Source organism: Kogia breviceps, chromosome 15 (assembly GCF_026419965.1).
Source record: "Kogia breviceps isolate mKogBre1 chromosome 15, mKogBre1 haplotype 1, whole genome shotgun sequence".
Taxonomy (NCBI): domain Eukaryota; kingdom Metazoa; phylum Chordata; class Mammalia; order Artiodactyla; family Physeteridae; genus Kogia; species Kogia breviceps.
The window spans coordinates 15,172,501-15,192,004 of NC_081324.1; the positions used below are offsets into that span (position 1 = coordinate 15,172,501).

The following is a 19,504-nucleotide window of genomic DNA, read 5'->3' on the forward strand; positions in this document are numbered from 1 at the left end:
GTGGTGGTGGGGTGGTGGTGGGGTGGTGGTGGTGGGGTGGTGGTGGGGTGGTGGTGGTGGGGTGGTGGTGGTGGTGGTGGGGTGGTGGTGGTGTGGTGGTGGTGGTGGTGGTGGTGGTGGTGGTGGTGTGGTGGTGGTGTGGTGGTGGTGGTGGTGGTGTGGTGGTGGTGGTGGTGGTGGTGGTGGTGGTGTGGTGGTGGTGGTGGTGGTGGTGGTGGTGGTGTGGTGGTGGTGTGGTGGTGGTGGTGGTGTGGTGGTGGTGGTGTGGTGGTGGTGGTGGTGTGGTGGTGGTGGTGGTGGTGGTGGTGGTGTGGTGTGGTGGTGGTGGTGGTGGTGTGGTGGTGGTGGTGGTGGTGGTGGTGGTGGTGTGGTGGTGTGGTGGTGGTGTGGTGGTGTGGTGGTGGTGGTGGTGGTGGTGTGTCTAGCATCTGCATAAGACTGACACATTCATTGTCAAAGGGAAAAAAGGACTGAGACCTGTGGGTTGGGAAATCAGAGGTTCCACCACTAACCTTTTTAAAAAACTGAAGCTTAATTCCACAGTAGAAAATTTCCAGTTTCTGATAGAAACCTAAATCGATCTTAAAATACAGTATAGCAAACACCATTTAGCTTCTGTGTAAGTGTCCTTGTGTATCACTGAGGCCTTTGTGAGCTGAGACATGGGCTGTCTGTCCCTCCACTAGGTGGGGTCTTGAAATTCTTCCACTGTTTTTAATACTTGGTCTTCTCCCTTCTTGGTGGGTATCCTTGCTTGGCCAGTGTCCACCAGACGCCTTCACCTTGAGGTTTCTACGCTGTCGTGAAGTGGAAAAGCAGCTGCTCAACCACGTGAGAAATGTGTGTCCCAGACGCATACAGAAGCTCCCAGCAAGAGGTTCTACTCGGTGAAACCACTGCCGCATCGCCGTGCTGGTTGTGTCTGCCCAGATACAGGCCTGGTTCTCGTTCCAGACGTCGAGGCTGCAACTGAGACTCCAGGTAAAAGAACATCGATCCAGCATTAACTCCCATCATTTCCATTTGATAAAGACCAGTAGCCTCTAAAAGGCCAAAAGAGATCATGCTTTCTAGCGAGCCACAATCAAACGGCACTGGCTGAACTGTGTCTGGGTTCTTACCTGGCTTTGTAAAGTTTATTTCAGAATGTCAGGCATGTTCAAAGGATTACCGAAAAGCTTAGCCACATTACGGAGCTTTTTTAAAGCTTATATTAACCAACTACAGAACCCCAGAAAGATGATAAAATAATAAAGTTTTGACCCAACATTTTGAAATTCCACCTTTAGTTCAGGGAAGAAAAACCTATTTTTCTTAAAAAAGAGTTTATTAAAGGGCACCAGAGAATAATGTTTTTAGAAAGTATCCTGTAAATTTTTTTTCTTTCACTTCACTGATTTCAACAGGATGAGGTCCATTATTGTTGCAATAGCCTATTTTAGCAGAGATTAAGGATTAAAGGGCAGGCTGCCCGCCACAGATCACTCCTGCTGGTCTTCAGCAAATCACAGCTCAGTCAGAAAGTGACAGTACAGGTGTGTGAAGGCGCAGGTTATGCCGAAGAGGAAAACACACGTAACCATGGGTGACACGTACTGAGTGCAGTACGTGCACTACGTACCTGCGTACACGGGCAGCATCGGGCTAAGGAATCATCTGCTAATTCCTGGGGACACGCAGGGAGGTGAGAGCAGTTCTCCTCTTCCACCTGAGCTGGAGGGAAGTTATGCTCAAGGCCCATGGGTGGTTAAGTGACCAGGCAGGATTCTAAATTGTGAGATCAGAATTGAACAGATCTGAAAGAATGAGGTCGATTTCTAAGTTCTGACTGAACAGGATGTCAACATCGTATTGTTCGGTGAAGAGAGAACGTTTTGGCAAAACTGAAGAGAGAATCTGAAAATACCACTGGCGTCCTTTTTATTCCCTTAACACTTTGCAGTGTGGTCCAGGCACCAGCAGCACCAGTGCTCCCTGGGAGTGTTTCTATTTTTTTCTTTTCTTTTTGGCCCTTAGTTCCCCAACCAGCGATTGCACGCTTGCCGAACCCTTGCCCCACCCGTGCCCCCTGCAGTGGACGCACAGAGTCTTAACCACCGGACCACCAGGAAAGTCCCTTCCTCTCGTTTCTTTTAACTCTGCTCTATGTCCCCTCCTCAGAGGGCTTCCCTGACCCAAGTGAAAAGCACCCTCTATCTGCTTCTTTCCCACAGCAACTGTCCCTCCTGAAACCACACGTCCGTTTATCACCTGTTCTTTCTGCTACACTGGAACCTCCATCCAGCCTGGGACTCAGCATCCCCAGCACCTAAGGCAGCAGCTGGGACACAAGGGTCTGAAAGATGGTTTAACGAGGGACTATTTTATATTCAGGACGGCGCATAGTGCAAAGATAACGCAACTAAACTAACAGTGGCGATCCCCGGGCAATGGAGAGGGAGACTGAGGGGGGAAAGGACACAGCCCTTCTACCCTTCTGTGCTTTGTGCAGTTTGTCAAAGGAGGACGCACTGTTGTTATAATTTATCAGACACTTTTCAAATAATTAATCCAACCATCTCAAGATATACTAGACCACAAGAACAAAGCAGATTACACCTATCCTTCTAAAAAGGTTTTAGGTTTTATTCATTTATCAGACTACACTTCAATAAATAAGAAATCATTTTCTTTTAAGAGCCTGTCTGTTTCCCCTGGAAATGCTATGAGAATAATGTTATTTTTGAAACTCAGGTGTTACAACGATATCACGTCTGGACTATGCATTATCCCACTAGCAGGCCAGGCCCAGAGACGGCCTGCCTGATTCTTGAAGTGCTGCAGACCCTCAAGCTTGGTTTAGAATGATTACCAGGAGAAGCAGAGAGATTGAGCACATTCAAATCAGAGTCCACAAAAGAAAACAATCTTCACTAGTGAATCGTTTATTCAAACAAGACAAAAATGTCTCCACATTGTTTCCTTTTATACAGAAAGTGGAACATTTCAAATATATTAGCTTTTCTCTTTTTCAACAGAATTTATTTCTGTCTGGTCCCAGGAATTGCCTTTCATTTTAGGATTCACGTTTTAGTAACACATATGCACCCATTACAGCCAAAAGAGCGTACTGCAAAGAAAACACAGTGGAAAATTACCGTGAGGACTACAAATACATTTGGTCTATAAATGTATTCAGATAAAGTCTGGTCAATACTGGACTGAGGACAGGATCAAAAGATGACCTCTGGGCAGAAGAACTAAATAGACATTTGTCCAAAGAAGATATACAGATTGCCAACAAACACATGAAAGAATGCTCAACATCATTAATCATTAGAGAAATGCAAATCAAAACTACAATGAGGTATCACCTCACACCGGTCAGATTGGCCATCATCAAAAACTCTAGAAACAATAAATGCTGGAGAGTGTGTGGAGAAAAGGGAACCCTCTTGCACTGCTGGTGGGAATGTAAATTGATACAGCCACTATGGAGAACAGTATAGAGGTTCCTTAAAAAACTAAAAGTAGAACTACCATACGACCCAGCAATCCCACTACTGGGCATATACCCTGAGAAAACCATAATTCAGAAAGAGTCATGTACCAAAATGTTCATTGCAGCTCTATTTACGATAGCCAGGACATGGAAGCAACCTAAGTGTCCATCAACAGATGAATGGATAAAGAAGATGTGGCACATATATACAATGGAATATTACTCAGCCATAAAAAGAAATGAAACTGAGTTATTTGTAATGAGGTGGATGGACCTGGAGTCTGTCATACAGAGTGAAGTAAGTCAGAAGGAGAAAAACAAATACCGTATGCTAACACATATATATGGACTCTAAGGGAAAAAAAATGTCATGAAGAGCCTAGGGGTAGGACAGGAATAAAACACAGACCTACTAGAGCATGGACTTGAGGATATGGGGAGGGGGAAGGGTAAGCTGGGACGAAGTGAGAGAGTGGCAGGGACATATGCACACTACCAAATGCAAATTAGATAGCTAGTGGGAAGCTGCCGCATAGCACAGGGAGATCAGCTAGGTGCTTTGTGACCACCTAGAGGGGTGGGATAGGGAGGGTGGGAGAGAGGGTGACGCAAGAGGGAAGAGATATGGGAACGTATGTATATGTATATGTATAACTGATTCGCTTTGTTGTAAAGGAAGAACTAACACACTATTGTAAAACAGTTATACTCCAATAAAGATGTTTAAAAAAATAAAAAATAAAATAAAAAAGGAAAAAATAAATAAAATAAATAAATAAATAAATAAATAAAACAAAAGATGACCTCTTCCACATGCTCTGTTCTCCAAATGAGCTGTTCAATAACACATAACAGTTAAAACCCCCAAATATATTGACGGACCAAGGATCACACACCCAACAAACACTGCTCATGTGCTACTCATTCATGTGTAGGTTTCCTGCTGTGTTTCAAGTGATTAAAAAAAAATATGGATACTATTTTTGTTCAGGTTGGGAGATAAGCATTACTGAGCTTATTGTATGACTTTTTTCGTATGTTTAAAGATTTCCATAATAAAAAGCAAAATATATATAGGTGCCATTTTAGAACACACTATATAAACATAAAAGGTGGAAGTACTTACTTCTAATAATTAATTTCAGTAATTTAAAATTGATCATTTAAATGAGTATATTAATTTGTAATTAACTACAAATACTCTGCAGAAGAATTAGCTAGCAAAACATTCTTAAGAGACTGCATCTTTACAGTTGCGTGTGTAAAAGCGCCAATATTTTCTTAAAAAATAAAGACGTACACATAAATTCCTACCTTGAATTTTGGATAGTCGTTCATTATTATGGTGACCATACCAACATATGGTAAAAACCTAAATTGTGGGATAAAAAGCCAGAAGTGTAAAAAGTGTTTGTAATATAATGACAGCAATACTTGAAAACACTATAAATCAGCATAGGGAAAAGTCTTCCTTGGGAACAACACTGATTGGGGCCATAAAAACAATATCCACTCCTGTCTCTGAAGGTTAGTAAAAAGCATCAGCGTTAACAGCCAGGACAACTTTTTAAGAAGGCAAATTAGGATCTAGAGATGCTACTTGTCTTCACTTGCTGCATTTCACCCTAACAGAATGAAAATAATTAGTTGAGCCACTTGTACAACAGAAAGGGCAAATCGAGCTCTTAATTTTTCTTAGTAGAGATGTAAGATTCAGATAGTCTCTATATAAACTGCTGTGAGAGAGAGCTTTGAAAGCACATGAATAATTACTGGATTGGCCAAAAAGTTCGTTCGGGTTTAGAGCTTACGGGAAAACCCGAACAAACTTTTTGGCCAACCCAATAGTTTGTAACTGAAGGAATCCTCATCATTTTCATTGCACAGCACTTTTCAGATGTAACAAAGAAGTCAGTTGGGCAGTGAACACAAATGTGAATCCCGTAATTTATACCCAAACATGATTATGATCCCGGAGAGAATAAGCCAGGATAAACCAGCCAATGACTGCGCTGACAAAATGTCAATATGGAATCAGTTGGACCCAAGTCTCAATCATGTCACTGATAGGAAACAAGGTAACACCCCCTTAGTACCCTCTAGTCTGCTTTAAAATCAGTAGCATCAACCTCTCACTTATACAAAGCCTCTCACCGGAGTGTCTAAAAATACAGGACTGGCCGCTGCAGGTCCCTCTCATCTCCCTGCAGATATTCAGGTGGAATTGAGATAGAGCAGAAACGGTGAAAAGGGGAGAAGAGGCAGGAGAGGGACAGAAGGAGGCCTTAAACTACGAGCTGATGAGTAAAGCTGTATCTTAGAACGTGGCCACTGGGTTCTCCAGCCTACACAGCTGGTGGGATTTCAATAGAAGGAGACATTTCTAGCAAGGGTTAAATATAAAAAGGGTCACCAAGAGAGGGGGAGAATCTCCTTTTTTGGTATTTAATAATAGGACAGACTCTCTGCTGTGTCAGGCAGAAGCAGAACTCATGGCTGGAACAATTATGCAAAGATGGGTATTAAAAATTTTATCACAGAACTTTTCTCAGTAGTAAAAACCAGGAGATAATCTAAATATTGACCAAAAGAGGACTAGTGAAATCAGTTATGATTCTCAGAGGAACACCATGCAGTCGTTTAAAAAGATATAGGTGTAGATTTGACACAGAAAGCTATTTGCAGCTTTCTGTTGGGTGAAAAAACTCTTCTATGTAAAATTATATATTATATATGCATACACACATCTATATAGGTACAAGGAATATCTAGAATATTCATCACAGTGTTACACAGTAGTTACTTCTGAAAGGATTTCTTATAATTGTTATTTAAAATCTATAAATAATCTCTAGGTGAGGATTTATTTCAAAAATAGAATTAAACCCATGATATAGATAGCATACTTGCATTCAGCTTTAGATTTTAGGTCCTTAGGAAGTTCTGAATTTTGTTTAGTCTTTACAGTACAAAGTAAAACTGCTTACAACTCTCCTGATGCATAATCTTTGTAATGAATAATTCTATTAACCTTGGTTTCTTTGTTTCTAAATATTTTTCTGGTTTCTGAATCTTCTGTATAACTTAAAAGTTAATCCTCACTCACCCTCTGGCTCTCCCCACCACATCCTTCTTTTCGAGCCAGTTCTGGCCTTCTTTGTACAAGCCTCTATCGTCAACTTCATTATTATCTCCTTTAGTCAGAAATTTGATGTCTCCATTATCTCTGGAAAGCAAAACAATGTCCTTTCAAAAATTATTTTCAGCACAGCATCATTAGAAAAGTATTAGCTTGGCCAACACTTTACAGGCAGATACGGGCATTGAGAAAAGCAGTCAAAGATAACTTGATCTTTCTTGGTCTAAGATGCTTGCTGGCAGACAACCATTCAACTAAAGCACAAATCTAATGACAATTTTGTAGACTTAAATTCTAAAACACTTAAGTTACCCTGATAACCAAAAAGCATGGCGACGCACACGGGCACCAGGAAGGCAATGATGAGCTCCAGCATCTGTTTCCAGCCATTCTTCAGACCCACAGACCAACTGGTTAACACAGATTATATTCCTCTTCACTAGACACATGAACTTGGTCCCAGATTACACAGATTCGAGCACAAGGTAATTCAAACACAAATGTGCTCTCAGCTCTCCTCAAGCTTATTTTTCCTTACCAAATGTGGGATGCGTTAATGCCTTATTTCCTTCACCACTGAGCAAAGTGGATTACAATCCAGTTTGCAAACAAAGAGGAATTACAAACGGCATAAAACCAGTGTTAAAGAGACAGCGGGGGATTCATTTTAAACATTGTAAACTGGTGCTTACACAGCCTGGATACTAGAAACACAATATTATAGCCTTACAGAGCTATAAAGAGGGTCTTTTTTCAATAAGACGAATGAGAAAATGCACTAAATAATTTGATAAAATATTAAAAGCCCACAAAGATTTGAAACCATGCCAAAAAGAGTGAGCTGATTTGCAGCCATGGTAATAAAATAAATTAAGAGTAGAAAAACCCGGGCCATTTCTCACAATTCATGAAAATTACAGCAAAGCATCATTATTTCCTTAACTTTGAACAATTTCTCATCTTTTTAAAATTTTAATAATATATTTTATTTAACTCAATATATCAAAAGTATTCCTTCAACATATAATCAATCTAGAATTATTATTGAGATATTCTCTGTCTTTTTTTGTTACTAAGTCTTTGAAATCTTGTGTATATTTCACACTAGTTACATTTCAAGTGCTCAGTAACAGATATTGCTGGTGGCAAACTCATTGGCTAGTGCAGCTCTACAGGAAATGCACAATTTCCCATCTTAGGAAATTGTTTTAAAATCAGGTGAGAGTTCAGTCGCATCATGTGACTGAGCATATTTCTTCATCAGTAAGTTAACAAGTACTACTAACAAGGTAATGTTAGTGCAGTACCAGTGTATTAACACAAACTGAAACATCATTCTAATGTTTAGAGTAAAATGAAGTGAATATTTTTAGTATCAAACATCTTTGGGGGGCTTCCCTGGTGGCGCAGTGGTTGAGAGTCCGCCTGCCGATGCAGGGGACGCGGGTTCGTGTCCCGGTCCGGGAGGATCCCACGTGCCGCGGAGCGGCTGGGCCCGTGAGCCATGGCCGCTGAGCCTGCGCGTCCGGAGCCTGTGCTCCGCAACGGGAGAGGCCGCAACAGTGAGAGGCCCGCGTACCGAAAAAAAAAAAAAAAAAAAAAATTGGGGGAACACCTGGAAGCAGTGAATGGAATGAGAATCTCATACCAGAAATGTACAAATAGTTAGACACACAGACACAAACACACACACACACACAGAGGATGAGCAATGCTCCAGTATTTAAAAAATACAAATATATATACCTAACTTTAATCGCATAACTTACGCAGGTAAAATGCTATATTAAGCTGCATAAAGGTAAATGAATAACCATATATGTAACGTTTTCGCTAATCACGTGACTGTACTCTCTCATGGAAACTTAATATGCTTGAGCCAGAAGTCATTGTTTCTGGTTCCCAAGAAGTGTTTTAATAAGTCATCACTGGCATTTAAGGAAAAGGCAAAGCCATTTGTGGCGGGGAGAATTAATGCAGGATATGCAATGATCAAATCATGGGAAGGGAATTTTTATTCATCCAGGGCTAATATTACTGCTGAGAATGCCAGTTTGTCCAAAGTGACATTGAGAAACAGGTAGCTTTCTGCATTTCAGAAGATAATTCTCTTACGAAAATTATCCTCAATTACCATGAGATTTGATTTTCTTTAAGACTCCTTCAAATAACTAATATTGTGCAAGAATACATTCCAGCGTACATTGTGCAGCAATTCAAGTTTTTCAAGTGCTTTAGTAAACATCAGTTCATTTCATTCACATAATCACCCTGTGAGTTACCGTGGGTAAAGTATTATTCCCATCTTACAGACTCAGTTACGTAGCAAGTCCAAAGTCACCCAATTACTAAATGGCAAAACTAGGAACATAATCCAGTATTTCTGCTACTTTCTAATCAACCATTCAAACTGTCCACAGTTTTGTCTACAAAACCAAACCAAAGAGAAGTAAAGCCTCTTTACTTTTCATGAACTTTGATTACTCTGTGAACTATTGGAATGTCTCGGCCTTCAACTTTAAAAACAACGATTTCACCAGCTCTAATCGGGTCTTCTCGGAAATTTGTTAGGAACAGAAGGTCGCCCCTGTGAAAGGCTGGCTCCATGCTGCCACTGGAAAGAAACACAAAGTCACATCAGAATTATGTTCACGCCAGGTGAACATTTCAACCCATAAAGAATACAACAAACGTACCACTTAGAATATCAACTTTCATCAACAGTCAAGCAGTTCTATGAGCTATAAAACAAACCACAGGCTGCTCAAGGTGATAATGATGAGAAAGGGAGCGATTTCTTCTTGGATTTGAGTATGAAAAGGGCACTAGCGAGTCCCTCTGCAGTTTGTATGAGGTAGAAAAAGAACTAAGAAAAATGTGGACTCTTTGAAGTAAAAGCCGATGATGGTTAAAATGCTTAGGATAATTTTTTCATCTACTGCTTCATCTTTACTCCTTTGACAAAATTCCTGAAGACATGCAGTGGGAAGAAGTTTCTAGAAAACCATCTTAGTCTGTGATAACAAGGACAGCAGTTTTCTAAAAACCTACTCCCTGCACGAGTCTCAGAGGCAGGATGAGTGCACAGCAGCTCGGCTGCAAGAGTCATCATCGCGCCCCGTTAGGAAGGCAGTCCTTTGAAATGTTTCACTAGTAACGACTTACTCTTGTCTTCCTCAAGGGCCAGGGATTCCTCCAAGGTCAGTGTTCCCCAAGGTCACACATCCCTCGTGATGTCAACAGTTTACGCTGACAAACCAAAGTGCTTTAGAACTGTAAAGGATGCTTTAAAGAAAAAGTCCCCACGTACTGCAATTTCACAATAATCTCCGCACGCAAGTGTGTCTGTGTGATTGAAGAAGGGCCGGAATACCTCGGACCGAGTTCTGGCTCTGCCGAAAGTAAATGTGAGATGCAGGCGACTTGCCTTGTTGGACCTCAGCTTCCATATTTGTTGAGTGACAGGGTGCATCTGAATTTGAGGGGTTTAATTTTTTTCTTTTTTTCAAAAGCCTTAAAATCCTTCCTTCAAATGAAATCTTACCAGGTAAAGTATAGTCACATAAAGTACATAAAAGTGGAGCTGTCACAACCAAAGCAAGGCTAAGGTGTCTATAGTCCGTGAGCTTGGTCACCTTTTCCCTCCCAACCCATCCACCTGGACCCTCGGGCACCCCTGGAGCACAGTGTAAACAGCAGTGAATTAGAGGCCTCCTCAGCTCTGTGTGTGAACTATGCCATCCTCAGGCTCCTAAGTTTATGAAAACGCCACATCTCTAGAAGCAGGCCCCTTGGCCAGCCACAGAAGGGCGGCCCGGTGAAGCCCGGGCCAGAGCTGCTGCCGCATCCCGTGACGGCGGGGCCCGGAGGAGGCGAAGGGCACTGGCTTGGGGGCCGAGAAGCCTGCGTGCTGGCTCTCCTGCTCCGGCCAGCGGTGACCCTGCCCGCGTCACCACTACAGCCCGCTGCTTGCGCTGTGGGACAGCGGGGCTCCACTCCCACTGCAGGGAGACTCAACGATCCAAGGCACAGTGAGCAGAGCATCTCCAAGCACCTAATGGCTCACAAACACGCTATTTAACTTCAAGTTGATTGTTAAGTTTCTCCCCTTGGCTGACTTCATGGCTCTGGGAAGTTAAAGTATAAACTTTTCTAAGATGAATACGCTGTGCTTTCTAAGAGTAAAAGTCTTGAGAGTGTTGAGAAGAGAGGAGTCAGCTACCACAGTGCTGCTGAAGAAACCTGAGAAAACACCAGACCCCATGCTGGGCACAGACTCCCTGCCACACAGGACAAAGAGGACCAAGTAAGAGCTTTAAATTAGTTATGTTTAAAAATCAATGTGTACACAAATAATGCATTATTACTTTCTTATTAAAATGTCATTTAACATGGAATAAAACATTAAAACATGAAAGTCAATCACATTGCACTGAACCACAAGCATCAACATGATGAAAGGTCTCAACTGTCTACTGAAAAAGATTTTTCAACAAAAGCCAAAAGAAGTGAAACCTTCTCAAAACAGATATCAATAGAGAAAACTCTAAAACTTTATCCCATGAAAACACCGAGTTCGGGTTGTCCACGCTGCTCCTGGGTCCTGCGCAGCAGCGGGACGGCCGGCGGGACCCACCTGAGCACCACCACGATGGGACTCTCGCTGCCGGTGAGCACGATCAGGCCTTTCCAGATCATGAGCGCAGAAGACACAATCATGGCAAAGTTTAGGACCTGGTAATAGAGCTGGAACGAAAAAGGCCAAACCAAAAGTAAGAACCGGTGACAGAATATTCACTAACCCAAAGCTGGAGATGTGCTTGTTTAAAAAAAAAAAAAAAAAAAAAGCTGTTATTTTAGGACATGAAACTAGTTCACCGAAGCTACAAAATTAGGTAGAATTTCAACTTCTGACCATGGAATGCCCATGTATCTTCTCTCCTTCCATGACAGAGAAGGAAAAAAATAAAAAACCAGAGTCATCTGTGGGACCTGCTTTGTTAAGGCCTCGGTACGACTCTTCTTACCTCTCCAGAGTCCCCCAGAACCTTCAACCTTGAGGGGGCCCACCACTCAGGTTCTATGGCTTGGCCTCCCGCTCCAGTGCAGAGGGCGTAGGTCTAACCTGAGAGCCCCGGCATGCCCGCAGCTCGCCTAGAACAGTCCTCAGCCCCACGGCCAGAAGGGTCCCGGATGCGGGTGCGGATCCTAGTCTTACAGCGCTCCGTCCTACATGAGGTTATTCTGCACCGGAAATTACAATTCAAAAGTGAACAGAAACTGTAAACACCTAGAGGGTTAGGGTTTTCATAAATGTTTCAAATGATGAGCATCAAATACTTGGTTAAGAGCACGGCAGGCAGGCAGGCCACCCGAGTCCGCATCTAGCTCTAAGCCGCCCTCGCTCCCCCGGAGACCACGGAGCTACGGCCTACAGGGCTGCCCGCCCTCACTGCGCTCCAGGGCGCCACCGGCTGTGGCACCCGCCCCGGCCTGCCTCCTGCAGTTGCTCCGGGTGATCGGAAGGGCGTGGATGGCCCACCCAACACGCCGGTGTCTCAATTCCTGGACCTCCTCGCCTCCAATGACCCTCTCCCGCCACCTGAACCGCCCACTCTCAGCAGCATACCTGGCCCTGAAACGACTCAATCCCCCACCACGTCTCTAGCTCAAGTAGCCCCTCCACCCGGACACGTGAGCCTGCTCTTCTGGCCTGTGTGCTCACCTACACGGCCAGGCTCCCGCCCTCCAGGGGCCTCCACCACCCACTTCCGTCTCTCCACCCTCGGCGTGCAGTGTGCAGCTCCCGTGAGGCCCGGCAGCCGCCCTACTCCGAGACCTTCTGTCTACCCCTCCAGAGAAGAAGCTTCCAGACCTCTAGCCGCGAGGGGAAACCTCTGAGTAGAGTCGGAGAGGACAGCCTGGGCTCTAACTGCTTCTCGGCTTTTTTGCCCATTTCATTCATTCTAGGCCCACCTCCCCTTCACCCCTCCCGCCCCTTCTGGAGACACCTGGAACTGCCAGCTCTTGAGTCTCGGAGGCACCTGCAGCATAAGCAGTGGAGCCTTATTCCTCCATGTCTCCCCACTGCTGGTTCCAGCTGTCAGTTGCCACTCTTCTGTTTTCCAGCTTCTGGTATTTGATCGCTCCTGCTTCCCTTTCTGGGCTTCCTATCTTGAGGTAACTGATGACTTTTTAAAATTCCTTTACTATATACAGTTTCAGTGGTGTTTCAGAGCAAGTGAGATTAGATAGGTTAGATCCCGTCTTAACTACCTGCCAGCTGTGCAGAATATCCTTTGGAAGTGAGTTAGGAACTAGGACTCAGATCACATGGCTCTGGACAGGGCTGTTTTCCTCAAATATCCAAATATAATTTTCACTGAGACAGAATGCAGGGTTATGGACTCTTTTTGAGGATCAAATACAGTTTAAAATGCAGTTTTAAGCACAGTTTAAATATAGTTTTAAATAGTCTTAAAAATGCACAAGGCCTGGAGAAATGGGGGCTGAAGACACTCAGGAAGGCCCGGGAGGCATGTGGCAGGTGGATTTACACGGTTCTGACTTCTCGAAGTGGAGTGCGGCCTTGACAGCAGCGGTTCTCAAACTTCAGTGTGCACTAGCATCCCCCCGTGAGGAGGCCTGCGAATGTGCATTTCAAACAAGTTCCCAGGTGATCCTGAAGCTGCTGGTCCAGGGACCACAGTTTGAGAACCGCTGTTCTCTACCATTGGTTCTCAACCTTGGCTGCACGTTAGAATCACCCGGGGAGCCTCTGGAACATGGTAAGCCTGGTCTGCATCCAAGACCGATGGAATCCACGGGAGGGGGGGCTGCTGGCATCCCTGTTCCTCAAACGGCTCCCAGGTGGTCCTGACGCACCGAGGCTGGACCACTGTTCCACTCCTTCTCCCTCCCCGGGGCTTCATCAGTCTCTCCCACCTTCAATCCTCCTGCCACCTCACATCCTCCGTAGGCTTCTACACTCTCTCTTCACAGCCGAACCTCAGGCGCTCCTACCCCAGGTTTCTCCCCTTCCTCACCATCTACAGTCACCCCGCAGCCCACACACCCAGTCACATGCTCACTAAGTCCAGCGGACAACTGTCAGCCCTCACCTTGCTGACCGTGCGGCTGCTGCCAGCACAGATGATCACTGCTACAAACTCTCCGCGCCGGCTCCCTGGATGGCACGCTGTCCGCCCTCTAACCACTTTCTTTCTAATCTTCCCGCCAGTTCCTCCTCCTCCAACTGGACCTTCAAATGCCGGCACTGGCACCGTCACGCTAGCTGCCTCCGATACCGAGCTTTCCAACTGCCTCCCCGACAGTCTCACTCGCATGTCTGTAAAGGCAGCGCCAAACCAACACGGTCAAAACTGAACTTACCCTCTCCTAAAAGGCTTCAGTGCTCGTGACCTCATCTCAGTACACGGCATTCCCGTCAGTGACCCAGCTGTCTGCAGTCACCCCCCTCCCATTCGTTCTATCCTCTCTGTCTTCTAAACATGTCTGGCATTTGTTCAGTTCCTTCCGCTTCCACTGCCAGCACGCTCACCTAAGTCACCAGCACAGCCCGGCAGACGCCGCGAGAGCCTCCTAACCGGCCCCCGATGGCCACGCGTGCATCTTCCGACGCGTTCTCCACGCTACACTCAGCACTGGTTTTCAAATGCACCTCTGGCCATCGGGTCATCTCCATGCCCTGCATAAGGCTCTTTGATTGCATCCCACACTCCATGCAGGAATATGATCTCTAAGTCCCTGTCTGACATGTGCCCTCTCCTCTCCAGTGTCAGCTAGTAAAGCTCACTGCACTCCAACTCCACTGGTGGGCTCTGTCAGTGCTTCAGAAAGCACATGCTCCTTTCCACTCCAGGACCTTCACCGGCTACTGTCGCGGCCCGGAAGGCTCTCCTTAGGCTCCTTAGCACACCTAACACTCACTCACCTTTAAGTCCTCCTTTAAACATCAGTTCCCAAGGGAAGCCCTCCCTGAACCATTAGACCAGGAGTTAGCAAACTTCCTGTAAAGGGCCGGGTCACACATATTTTAGGTTTATGCGCCTTACCATCTCTGTTGAAATGACTCAACTCTACCATTGTAGTGGGAAGGCAGCTACAGACAATACGTAAAAGAATGAACACGGCCGAATTCCAATAAAATTTTATTTATAAAAACAGGCAGTGGGCTGGAGTTTGCCAACCTCTGCTATAGACCAGCCTGTGTCCTCCTGCTATATAGTCTCACTGCATCCTGTATTTCTTTATACCATCCATCACCTTGATAATCATGCATATAATTATTTAATGCATCTTTCACACTAAACTGTAAGTTCCACAAAGGCAAGGATCATTTCAGCCCTGTTCACAGCTGTGTCCCCGGTGTTCAACACAGGCCTGGGAAAAAGTAAGTATTCAGTTTGTTGAATAAATAGTGAGAAATACACGGTGGGTACACGCAAACTAGTAGTAAGAAAAACACCAAAATCGCAACAACAAAAAAGAATTACAAGCTTAAAACTATTAATATTCCAAAGAAGAAACACAAGTGGCGAAGAAACACAAGTGGCGAAGAAACACAAAGTGTTTAAACCAAATCCTGCCTCCCCCTTGCCCCTTTGTGGCCTAGTAAATGTAAAGGTTTTTTGTTTGTTTTTGTGTGTGTGTGTGTGTGTGTGTGTCTGTTTTTTAATGCTAATACTCAGAGCGTGGCAAGCATATATGCAAGCGGTGGGGATGCAAGTTGATAGAACCATTCTGAAAGCAATTTAGCGTCAAGCATTAGTATCAAGAGGGTGCTCTTGGCCCAGTAACCCTACTTCTAGGAATTCAGTTTAAACTAGTTTAAACCTAAAGGCAGACAGGGAATTATGGCCCAAAGATATTTATCACAGTCTTATTTTTAAAGGGAAAGGTAAATAAATGAGCAACAACAGAGAAAAGACTGGGTAAATAATTGCAAATTACTGCACTATTTGAAACAATGAATAAAGAACTTTAATGGCAGGACCAAACACTCAAGATATATTGAGTGAAAAATGTAGGCTGCAGTAGGATCTCCACAAACTGTGAAACAGTTTATAAAGCAAACACAAGGAGCTCCCCCAAGATGCTAAGAGTCTATCTTAGCATGGTGGAATTATGAATGATTGGACTGTCTTATTTAAACTACTCTCTTTAAAATTCCTATGATGAGCATAGATTAATTTCAAAATCTGGGAGGAGGTAGGGAAGTATTTAAAGGAAGAGCAATTTGACAAGATAGAGACCGTTAAAATAATCGTTTTGAAGAGTGTGACAAAACATGAAAACATTCTGATATGATAGGAAGGAAAGAAAAGCAAGCTCAAAACTGTCTCTTGCTAAAATTACAACTGTGTGCAAGTATGTAATTTGAGGTAATCGTGAAGGTTACAAAAGTGGGGACAAAAGGTGCATTAAAATAACTTATTTCGATGTAATAAATGAAAATAGAATAAATGTAATTCAAAATTAAAGTTACATACCATTTTTTTAACTCCTTGGCTTAAGTGTCAATAGCAAACTATCAACTAAATTAAATTCCCAGGAGAGCAAAAAAGGAAACTGGAGTGCTAAACAGACATTGTTCGAGTGTTGGGCTATAACAGGTTAAACTGTTGCTTAAAGTAAAATCAGCCTTGCTAGTCACATCAGCCTGAAGCAGAAGTTGTTCATTGGCGTTCACGTTCAAAAACTTCGCCACCTGCTCTGCTTGACCTAAAGGATTTAGTAAAGAACTGTTGTTTCATTATGAACTGCAGCTCTGATTAGGAAAGCCCCAAGGCATGGTTTTCTACTTAAGATTGCCATCTTTTAACACGTTTTCAAACCACCGGGCTCCACCCTGATAAAAGAAAATAATACAATATTGCCACTTATCTAATAAAGACCATGTACTGAGAATATATTTTCCAGTACGATATTCTATGCTTGAAAAATTCATTGAGAGGAAATGAAATCAATTCCTCAAAAAAAAAAAGCTTCTCTGAGCAAGACATTTATTTGCTCAAGAGATAGCCAATTATATAGAAACCTAACATCAAGCTAACTGCAAAACCACACATCACCCTTCCAGCACCCTATCTTTAAGGGACCTAGTATCTAAGTCTAGGACTGAAATCCTGGAATCTAGAAAATGTAATTTTGATGGAACTACTGACAAGCTGATTGGAAATATACACCCCACATTTCACTGGTGCCTTTTCTTATTGTTCATCTTTGCCTACCAACTCTGTATGCTTGGCACTTAATCATCCCAGTAGAGTTTAGAAGCAAGCTCACAGTCTTTCTCAAGCAAAGATGAAAGAGCCAATGTCTATGGGTTTTAAACAAACGTTTCAGAGCAGATATTGTGGCTGACAGAGCAGCAGAAACGCCAGTGGCTGTTTTTCTTCCTCTCTTCCTCACTGCAGAAACAAAGAGTCCTTGTTTTTGCATGTGGCTCTTTCCTTAATTAACTGTAAGCAAGGGCAGCAGAAAAAGGAGGTCCCTCTACCAAGACTGGTGGAGCGAGCATGCCTGACAAGGTGTCATAGGATGCTATTGTGGAGGGAGAAAGAAAAAAGCAAAAGGACAAAGCTTTAAAAAAAAAAAAAAAGTACAAGGAGGCAGCAGATTTGAGCTTCTGAATTTTAATTAGAAGACGCAAAACACAGACGATGCAACCAGCTACTAATGGGCCTTATCACTGAGAGTGGGAAAATACAGAGCTTTCAAAAGGCAAACTGGCTTGGCGATTGACAGATTCATCAGAAGACGTTCACTGATAGTCTGCAGTCAGTAATCGGTACCAATTTTAGAGACATTTTTAAAACCTACCCAATTAAGTCTAGATTTTTTAAGTAAAGCTCTACTTCCTGGAGGATTTTCTTGTAAACCACATCAATGTTCAGGGCATTAGTTGTTGCTTTTTCCAGCTAGTGATAATCTCTGCCACAACTCATCTTAATCACAGAAATTCCCAGGAGCTCAACTGACATGCACACCTAGAAGCAACCAGGTTCTCAACACAGTTCATGAGATTCAAGTCACCAAATTCCCCCACGCTACTGCACTAGCCTGAAATTCTACTCGGAAAAAAGAAAGAGAGAGCGGGACGGGGGCAGGCTAAGGAGAGGCAAAAAGGAAGTCTTCTTCTGAGGCCCTCTCCCAGAGGGGTGAGAAATCAACTCCAGCCGCCCAAAGACCCCACGCTAGCCTCCTCCGATATTCAAGGTGCTGCCAGACCACAGAATCCAAGAATGAAGTTAGTGAAGACACCTGGAATTCCTTTTGGAACACTGATTCAGTCCACAATGATGGAGCACCACCAGTGAGCTCTCCCGCACGAGGAGTTTTATTTAGTCCCGACACCTGGCCGGGAAAACACTCCCCAGGATGGGAAGAAACCGCATCGGAAGGCATTACTGGACAGCTCCCATCGCTAGGAAGTTCTCCCCTTTTGCCTGCCTTTCTGCCACTTCCATCCGCGGGCAGCCTCCTTCAGGACGTCAGGCCTCAGAAACCCCACAGAGAAATCTGTTCCCTTTACCACGGGATGGCCCTTCAAATACGTGCAGAAGGCTGTCACTCGCGGTAGAGTCATCTCGCCCCGCTTTCTCAACCACACGACCTCCAAAGGACGGGGTTCCTATTCTCTTCCTCTTCCGGGCCACGCTCCCCTAATTGCGCTTTTGTCAGTGCAAGAAAAGTGCCTACACGTGGGTCTGTGCGGATTTGAACCCAGAGCCTCCAAGAGCCCAGGGCGGGAGCCTCGGGTCGCCACCGGCCCCAGTCGCGGGGCGCTGTCCTTGCGGGAGCCCCATCCGGGGAGCTCCGACTCCCCGCTGTCTCAGCCGGTCGCGGCTCCCGGACGCGCCCCCCACGCGGGACTCCGTTACCTGGCGCTTGTTCATCTTCCTCAGATCCCCAAAGATGTCCAAGCCGGACGCAGGGAGATGCGACCCCACGGCGCCCGCGCGTACCATGCCGGACTCTCTGGGGGCCGAAGCGGCCCGCGGGCTCCGGGTGTCACAGACAGCTGCGGAGCACCAGCCAGGCCCCCGCCCAACGGCCTTGCTGGCCACGTGACCTGAGACTCACTCGGGCGTCTGGGAATCGTAGTCCTACGAGTCTTGGCCGCCAGTGTACCTGGAAGGAACCAGGAGGAAGAAAACTACCACTCCCAGAATTCCGCGGGCCGAGAGCCTCGTCCAGTGAAGACCCAGGGCTCCCAGAGAGGGGGGCGACCGGGCTCGGGAGCCTCGTCTGACCCTTGCAAGGGAACCTCGGGGAGCTGGTGATGCTGCATACGGCTCGGCCACCTCGGGGAAGTGACTACTCAAGAGCAACCGAGTTCCCCAAGACTCTGGTCAGGCGCCAGGAGGACACCTAAAGCTCCCTTGATATTCACCTAGCCGTGTATCTAGGCCATTGGATGACTGCGACTAGGGAAGGCGGGGCTTCTGCACTGGGGCAGGCTGTGCGGACTAGGGGAGGAGTCTAAACATGGGCTCGGCGTGTGGGCGGGGCCTGGAAGAGGCGGGAATTTTGAAGCCTCCGAGTTCCGCGCTCTGCAAGAATAACAGGATTTGAAAGCAAGGAAACAAGAGAATACAATAATGTATCCTCTGATCACAGCTGTGTCGCAACGGATGTTAATTGAATGAAAAAATAGCCAATTAATTTTATGCACAAGGAAACAGAAGCCCAGAAAGGTTAAATGACATGGTCAAGGTAAAGTGGCAGAGTTTGGAATAGAACTCAAATTTTTAAATTTCCAAATACTGGATTATGGTAATCCTGATCCTAGATTATATTTAGCTTATTCACTCACTCATTTATGCATTATTTATTTCATTCATTTATTCACAAATCTT

General features: G+C 44.8%; 2 protein-coding genes and 1 long non-coding RNA gene across 4 annotated transcripts in view; 2 read left to right on the forward strand and 1 right to left on the reverse strand.

Annotated features, from left to right (window-relative positions):
- The window catches only part of LOC136792750 (uncharacterized), a 51,699-nt gene extending 47,420 nt beyond the window's left edge, over positions 1–4,279 (forward strand). The window contains exons 4-5 of the long non-coding RNA XR_010837090.1: positions 763–981; positions 2,214–4,279. This is a non-coding gene — a long non-coding RNA (uncharacterized lncRNA). The remainder of the gene's footprint in view (positions 1–762; positions 982–2,213) is intronic.
- Positions 1–19,504, forward strand: part of LMAN1 (lectin, mannose binding 1) — a 240,022-nt gene that overhangs the window by 142,218 nt on the left and 78,300 nt on the right. The window lies entirely within an intron of this gene.
- SEC11C (SEC11 homolog C, signal peptidase complex subunit) lies at positions 2,909–19,072 on the reverse strand. Of its 2 annotated transcripts, none has more exons than XM_059040944.2 (6): positions 18,527–19,072; positions 11,257–11,366; positions 9,085–9,234; positions 6,588–6,707; positions 4,796–4,853; positions 2,909–3,109 (listed from the first exon to the last, which is right to left on the reverse strand). In XM_059040944.2, the coding sequence occupies exons 1-6, from the start codon at positions 18,611–18,613 to the stop codon at positions 3,056–3,058; spliced, it is 579 nt and encodes a 192-aa protein (XP_058896927.1). In that variant the 5' UTR covers positions 18,614–19,072; the 3' UTR covers positions 2,909–3,055. The 2 variants fall into 2 exon arrangements, with proteins under 2 accessions (XP_058896927.1, XP_066872217.1); XM_067016116.1 differs by lacking the exon at positions 18,527–19,072 and adding an exon at positions 11,746–11,769.